The sequence below is a fragment of the Crocuta crocuta genome, unplaced genomic scaffold, assembly GCF_008692635.1.
Source record: "Crocuta crocuta isolate KB4526 unplaced genomic scaffold, BGI_CrCroc_1.0 scaffold25, whole genome shotgun sequence".
Lineage (NCBI taxonomy): Eukaryota > Metazoa > Chordata > Mammalia > Carnivora > Hyaenidae > Crocuta > Crocuta crocuta.
This window is the reverse complement of record NW_027532015.1, coordinates 20117652-20125856: the sequence shown is the minus strand read 5'-3', so window position 1 is coordinate 20125856 and position 8205 is coordinate 20117652. Positions and strand designations below refer to the sequence as shown.

Here is an 8205-nt window from a genome sequence, read left to right as displayed (position 1 = left end):
CAGGGAAGAGCCAGACTTAGGATCATAAAGACTGGATAAGAGAGAGTTTCAAGGAAGGAAGGAGGGGTCAGCAGTGTCCATGGAAACAGGGAAAAAAGGAAGTTGAGAATGGAGAGGGAGGAATTAAATGTGATACTTAAGAAGTTCATTGGTGACTTTCACAAGAGTAGATTTTAAACCGTGAGTTGCTGGAATGTATTTCCTTTGTAAGTCTAGGGTTTGATGGTTTGGGCCTATTAAGTGTTCTGAATTTTTCCATATCTTTAAAATAACACAGATAATGAAGGATAGGGTGTGTGTGTGTGTGTGCGTGTGTGTGTGTGAGAGAGAGAGAGAGAGAGAGAGAGAGTGCGCCTTCTGACCAGGGGACTGTTTTACATAAGTGATAAAGTTATTTAAGTAAAATATACCTTGCGCTCACATTTCATTAATAATAGAAACACTAATTCAGCCAAAAAAGGAAATCTCCAGTATTTTACATTATTCAGTAAACAAACCTTCTCCCCAAACTATGTCAATTAAAAAGATATCCTTCTGCCCCTTTTCATTATATGAAACAGCAACACCACGAATGTATAAATAATTGTTGAACTGACGAGCATGCCCCAGAACTATTAGATTATCATCTTTTTCCCTTCTTTTCAGAACAACAGACTGAGCTATGATAGCAACCGGTGGAGTGATAACTGGCCTGGCTGCCTTGAAAAGGCAAGACTCTGCCAGATCACAGCATCACATGAACCTCAGCCCATCACCTACTGCCCAAGAGAAGAAACCAGTCAGGCGTCGGCCACAGGCCGATGTCGTGGTCGTTCGAGGCAAAATCCGGCTTTATTCCCCATCCGGTTTTTTCCTCATTCTGGGAGTGCTTATCTCCATTGTAGGAATCGCAATGGCGGTCCTTGGCTATTGGCCCCAGAAAGAACATTTCATTGATGCTGAGACGACCCTGTCAACTAACGAAACTCAGGTCATTCGGAACCAAGGCGGTGTGGTGGTTCGCTTTTTTGAGCAACATTTGCATTCTGACAAAATGAAGATGCTCGGCCCTTTCACAATGGGGATTGGCATCTTCATTTTCATTTGTGCAAATGCCATTCTTCATGAGAACCGTGACAAAGAAACCAAAATCATACACATGAGGGATATCTATTCCACAGTCATCGACATCCACACGCTAAGAATCAAGGAGCAAAAGCATATGAATGGCATCTACACTGGTTTGATGGGAGAAACGGAAGTAAAACAGAATGGGAGCTCCTATGCCTCGAGACTGGCAGCAAATACCGTTGCCTCTTTGTCAGGATTTAGGAGCAGTTTTCGCATGGACAGCTCTGTCGAGGAGGATGAGCTGGCGCTAAATGAAAATAAGAGTTTGGGGCATCTTCTGCCACCTTTGCTTTCTGACAGCTCTGTCTCTGTCTTTGGCCTCTATCCACCTCCTTCCAAAACAACTGATGATAAGACCGGCGGCCCTAAGAAATGTGAAACCAAATCAATTGTGTCATCGTCCATCAGTGCTTTCACATTGCCTGTGATCAAACTGAATAACTGTGTCATTGATGAGCCCAGTATAGATAATATCACTGAGGATGCTGAGAACCTCAAAAGTAGGTCAAGGAATTTGTCGATGGAATCCCTCATGGTCCCTTTGCCCAATGCCAGTGAGGCTTTCCAGCCAGTCAGCATGGCGTTCCCCAGGAACCATTCCATCGGGGAGTCACTGTCGAGCCAGTACAAGTCTTCTGTGGCTCTTGGTCCTGGGGCTGGACAGCTCTTGTCTCCGGGGGCTGCTAGAAGGCAATTTGGGTCCAACACATCTTTACATTTGCTCTCGTCACATTCAAAATCCTTAGACTTAGACCGGGGTCCCTCCACCTTAACTGTTCAGGCAGAGCAACGAAAACACCCAAGTTGGCCTCGGTTGGATCGGAGCAACAGCAAAGGATATATGAAACTAGAGAATAAAGAGGACCCGATGGAGAGGCTGCTTGTACCCCAAGCTGCAATCAAAAAAGACTTTACCAATAAGGAGAAGCTTCTTATGATCTCAAGGTCTCACAATAATTTGAGTTTTGAACATGATGAGTTTTTGAGTAACAACCTAAAGCGGGGAACTTCTGAAACAAGATTTTAATGTTCAGAAATGTATCATTTTACAAGGCTATATATTTTAAAAGTATTTTCACCGTGTTTCCTTGTTAAAGTATTGGTTAAAAGCCTTTTTAATCAAAGGGTTTGTAGTGTGTTAAACTTGGCTGTTTAATTCTGTACTGGAGATGGTCGTATGTTTGGGTTACTTATGATTGCAGTACTTTCTATTATCACACATGATTTTACATTTTCCATTCCTTGGAAGCATTATCTCTTTTATTAATATGAATACAGAACACTTCCATCTGAATTAAAGCTCCTTTTCTTTACTTTCAAGTTCTTTCATTGATGGTCATATACATAGAATGTAGTGTCCAGTTTGGAAGAGGTAAGTTTCCAAAGTGTGGACCAGAAGTACCAAATTTAGGCCCAGGATGCAATATATACTTCAAAATGAGCATGAGTGCAAATCTTAGGTGTGATTTTCTAAGTAATTTCTTTCTTACAAAATTGGTTGAATTATCTAAAAGGAAAATGATCTGATGTCTGGGCTGAATAATGTGATTGGTGAAATCGGTTTAGTTCTACTTGAGCTAATTGATAGGCATTTGTTCAAGTTGGTTATGATCAGCTCCCTGAGCTCTAGGTAGGTAGTATCTTCTTTCAGCATTAGTTCTATTTTAGTATTATTTTATCAAGAAATGATGTATTCAAACACCATGGCTGAGAATGCCAGAGATTTGTAGGGGTAAATACCAAAATGCTAATAGCTATAAATTTAGATATTCAGAATCAAAATTTCTTTGCAACTAACTTGAAAAAGGAATGAACCAATTAGTTTGTAGAAATGCTATCTTGAAATAATTATATACATGAAGAAAATGTTGACTAATCAACAAAAATACACTATGGGTTAGGTAATGCTAGCTAGTCTCAGTACCTTTCCTAGCCAACATCCTATCTTTTATCATCCAACATCCACTCATTCCCATATCCTCACTTCCCCTCAATAATTTTTAGATCCTGTTATCTGGAAAATAATCAGCTAACCCTGACCTTTCTTTTTATCTTTGCATCTCACGAGCTTGGTGATTCAAGAAAATGTAGTCCTTGACAAATTGCTTTGAAATTTACCTTGTGCAGGAAAAGCCTTATGATGACCCCAAAGATTTTCTTGGGGTGTAAGACTTTTTGGGGATTTTGGTTCTCAGTTACTGAAGATAATAAATATTGAAATGGGCGTTTCCATTAGAAAATGTTCATGTTTTCCATGAAGGTAACATATGACTTTTAAGAATTGTTTAATGGAATACTCAGGAAATTTTACAGGTTTTTCCCAATACCTAAATGTTTCTGGGCATCAGTATTGCAGTTGTTGTGGGAGCAGAGAAAGAGTATACATTTCTGTTTGTAGCTCCCCACCATTCCACCTCGTGTTGGGATCACAAGCTTCCCTGATTTGAGTCAGTATTACTTGTTAGAACACCAAGCCTGTGTATTGTAATAGAGTGGGCTCAATATTTTACTACCAAGCATTTAATAAATTTCTGTTCTTAATAGAAACTTGTGTTCTTCCTATATTTGCTATCGCTTTTTAAGTAAAATGTACAATTCTGTTTAAAATATTGTTTTTTGAATTTTCAAAATATCTTCCACTGAAGGCACTTGATACTTTAGTATATGTATTAGGTTCTGTACCTTTCTTATTTTGCTTCCACTAGATTAAAGAGCCAGGTCTATCTACCTATTGAATTAGTCAATTTTCATATATTCTCTTCACGTGATGATTAATTTTTTGAGTCAACTTAACTGGACTGAGGGATGTCCAGATTTCTAGGTGTGTTTGTGGGGGTATTTTCAGAAAAGATTCACATTTGAATCCATCAACTGAGTTAAGAAGATCACCAGTGCAGGGGTGCCAGGGTGGCTCAGTTGGTTGGGCATCTGTCTTCAGCTCAGGTCATGATCTCGAGGTTCATGAGTTTGAGACTCACACTAGGCTCTGTGCTGACAGCTCAGAGCCTGGAGCCTGCTTCAGATTCTGTGTCTCCCTTTCTCTCTCTGCCCCTCCACTGGTCACACTCTGTCTGTCTCTCTCTCAAAAATAAACATTAAAAAAAAAATTAAAGAAAAAAAAAAGGAGATCACCAGTGCAGGTGGACATTATCTACTCTGTTGAGGAATTGAATAGAACAAAAAAAGGAAGGGCAAATCTGTTTTCTGGGCCTGAGCTGGGACATGTCTTCTGCTCTCAGACATTGGCACTCCTGCTCCTTAGGCCTTGGGACTTAGATGGTGGTTTATACTGTTGGCTCCCCTGGTTGTTAGGCCTTCAGTTTGGACTGGAACTACATGAGATCTCCTGGGCCTCGATAGTTTGCAGACGGCAGATTGTGGGATTTTTTTGGCCTCCAAAAAAAATATATAGCACCTAGCATATGTCAGTGATACTTCCAGGTTTGAAAACAGTGGTTCTAAATGCCCCTGTTGTGACAAATGACTAAAGCCATGTAATTTGCTCAGTTCCCTCCTGAAAGAGCTGTAGTAATTTGAAAAGGATTGAACAGCATAGGTCTTGGAGAATCCAAATAAAGGGATTGGGGCTGAAAGCAGTGATTCTTGCTCAAAACTTCTCTCCATCAAAAGCCCTGAGTAGTTTATTTCCGAAACAAGTCAACTTTATTAAATGATTAACTTTACCTTAAATTAATCAGACACATGTTGCTACTTAAGGCATCAGATGAATATGAGATGGTGTATGTGACCATATTGACTTGATAAAATTCTACCCAAAAGCAATGAAACCTGGAGTTTTAGTTCAAGCGCATTCTATACATTTCCTTTAGGCTTTTATAAATATTGAAATTTTATAAATATTGAAAATTACTTAGGAACTCCCATTTCTTCCTCTGGGAAATTTCAGGTATCTTGCTGTGGACTAACTGCTTCTAGCCCAAAGAGTTTCTAAGATCTATGGCCAATTTGAGATGTATTAGTCTGCTTGGGCTCCCATCACAGAATACCACAAATTGGATGATTTCAACAATAGAAATTCACTTTCTCACAGATCTGGAGCTAGAAATCCAAGATCAAGGTGTTTGGTTTCTCCTGAGGCCTATCTCCTTAGCTTTTCTCCATCTTTTCACTACGGCCTCCCATGACCTTTCCTCTGCACACATATCTCTGTGTCTCTCTTCTTATAAGCACACCAGTCATACTGGATGAGGGCTTTATCCTGTGGGCCTGATTTCTCTTTAGTGGCATTTTTAAAGGTCTCACCTATCTCCAAATATGATTCCATTCTGAGGTACAAGGAGTTAGGGACTTCAACATATGAATTTGGAGGGGAACACAGATACCAAAGGGTGCCCCTTTGAGAAGTAGAGGAGCTGAGTGAATGTTCTTAGCCTAAAGTAGGTTAGAAAAACACTGTATGCCCCCAATGGCTTTACCACCCCAGCTATGTAGCGTTGAGTAAATCAATCTCTCAATTTCACTTAATTCAATTTTAATTAATTTCTTATTTCAAGCCTTAGATTCCTTAACTGCGAAGTGAGATGAGTAAGAACATAAACAATAAAGCCTTAATTATAAAGGCCCAGGGTTCTTGATGCCTTGGGATGGGGACCCACTGTCACTGTCTCTGTAGCAGTTTGCTTCTCAAATAATGAGGGGTGGGAACTGCAGTAGAGCAGTATGGTTAGACTCCTGGATGTTGGAGCCAGAGTACCCGGATTTGCACCCGGCTGCCACGTTCTGGCTTCTGTCACTGCTGAGCCAAGACCACTGGTAAGTACCAACTGAGTTCCAGCCCCACTTCCTGGCTAGTATAGATGAAATTGGCTGATGTTCTTAGAGGTTCCAGGATGGTACTTAGGTGGGCGCATAGCATTCAGAATTACGATTACTATCTGAAAGTGTTATAAGAGCTTTCCAACCTTCTTGACCCCATACACATCCCACCCCCAAGTATATTCCCAGTGACAGTGTGAATAAAGCCCTCCTAAAAATGTTGATGTCCCATTCCTCAGAACCTGTGAGTATTACCTTATATGACAAAATGGATTTGTAACTCTAGCTACATTAAGGAACTTGAAGTGGGGGAGATTATCCTGGATCATTCAGATGCGTTCAATGTGATCACAAGAGTGCTCATGAGAAGGAGGCAGAGGAAGATTTGACCACGGAGAAAATTATGTGACCAAACCAGAGAGAAAATAGAAGATGCTAAGATCCTGTCTTTGAAGATGAAAGGAGGTGCCACAAGCCAAGAAATGGAAGGGATAAAGCTCTAGATACTGAAACAACCAGAGAAATGGATTCCCCATCTGTAGGCACCAGTCCTGCCAACATCTTGACCTAAGCCCAGTGAAACTGATTTTTCACTTCTGGCCTCCAGAGCTGTAAGTGAATAAATAGGTGTTATTTTAATCCACTAAGTTTGTATATTTTGTTGCAGCAGCCATGGGAAACTAATACATTCTCCAAAACCAAAGGAGCTTTTTCAAAAAAGTGAACCAGTTGTTGGCAGACTACGAAGCAGGGTGAAAGGTATGCAAAGGAAGTGATAGCAGGTGGCTCAAAGCAAGATGTGTGATCAACTTTAAATTTACTTAACACTGATAATGTAAGTATAACAATTTAAGCAAAAGAGATAGAGCTTCCTTGAAGCAGGAAATACTGACTTTGATAGATAATTTAAAAATAGGTGGCCAACAGACACATGAAAAGATGTTCAACATCACTAATTATCAAGGAAATGCAGATCAAAACCACAATGAGATATCACATTACATCTGTCAGATTGGCTAGTATCAAAAAGACAAGGAATAACAGATGTCAGTGAGGAAGTGGAGAAAAGGGAACCTTTGTGCACTGTTAGTGGGAATATAAATTGGTGCAGCCACCACAGAAAACAATATGGAGATACCTCAAAAAGCTAAAAACGGAAGGTCCATACAGTCTAGTAATTCCACTTCTGGGTATTTACCTGAGAAAATGAAACACTAATTCAAAAAGATATACGTATATTACAACATTTTCACAGTAACCAAGATACATAAACAACTTAAGTGTCCGTCAGTAGATGAATGGATAAGGAAGATGTGGCATACAGACACAATGGAATATTATTCAGACGTAAAAGAGAATGAAATCTTGCCATTTGTGACATCACTGATGGACCTAGAAGGTATTATGCTAGGTGAAATAAGTCGGACAGAAAAAGACAAATACCATATGATCTCACTTATATGTGGAATCTAAAGAACAAAGCCAGTGAACAAACAAGCAAGCAAACAAAACCAGAAACAGGTCAAAAATAAAGGGAACAAACTGGTGGTTGCTAGAGGGGAGGGGAGGAAGGGGTAGGCAATATAGTGGAGAGGAATAAGAGGTACAAATTCCAGGAAAAAAAAATATATTCCCACATTTGGATAATAGCATATCTTAAACTTTTGGCTTAAGAACCATAATCAGTTGCTAAATTTTTCAGGGTCAAATGACCCTGTTTATATTATTTTAGAAGAAACAGTGGTAATATCAGTCGAAAGGAAGTATTTTTAGCACAGCTTGGTATCAGAATGGATATTGTACTAGCAGTTAACAATTTCCTAAAGACAAAATTTTAATTACATGTTTTAGTAGTTCAAATATAATCCTTTTTAATTTATGGAAACATACTATGAATGACTAAAAGAAGTAAAATAAATTTTAAGTAAGATCCATCAGTTTACCAAAACTTTACCTATAGTAATGATACACATGCATCCAACTAGTATGGTATTCAGATTGTTCAAAGATCTTAATCGTTGTTCTTTAAATCAGAGTGGCCATACATGGATTATTGTCACTTGCTTCCAAGGACTTGCCCTTTTACCCCTCCTCTACGCTGTATCTAATCCCATGTTAGAGTTTATATCAATAATAATAATAGCCTTGATATTGGTTCAGATCCCCATTTAATGATTAAAGTCTTTTGTGATCTGAATTCAAACTCAAGTCAATTCAGCTGGCTTCTTTTGATGTACAGTTTCTTTCAGGATGATGGCACAAAATGGGGAGAAGTCCTACTTCACTGAAGTGTCTTTTACTCATCGATGCCATCTTGAG

General features: G+C 39.3%; 1 protein-coding gene across 1 annotated transcript; it reads left to right on the top strand.

Moving 5' to 3' along the window:
* Positions 1-648: 648 nt before the first annotated feature.
* TMEM200A (transmembrane protein 200A) lies at positions 649-3624 on the top strand. The gene has a single exon (XM_077776022.1). It carries the CDS (start codon positions 662-664, stop codon positions 2135-2137), a length of 1476 nt encoding a protein of 491 aa, XP_077632148.1. The 5' UTR covers positions 649-661; the 3' UTR covers positions 2138-3624.
* The last annotated feature ends 4581 nt before the right edge of the window (positions 3625-8205 follow it).

Bases quoted from the DNA above. Each gene is read 5' to 3' on its own strand.
- TMEM200A (XM_077776022.1), top strand. From the start codon at position 662: ATGATAGCAACCGGTGGAGTGATAACTGGCCTGGCTGCCTTGAAAAGG.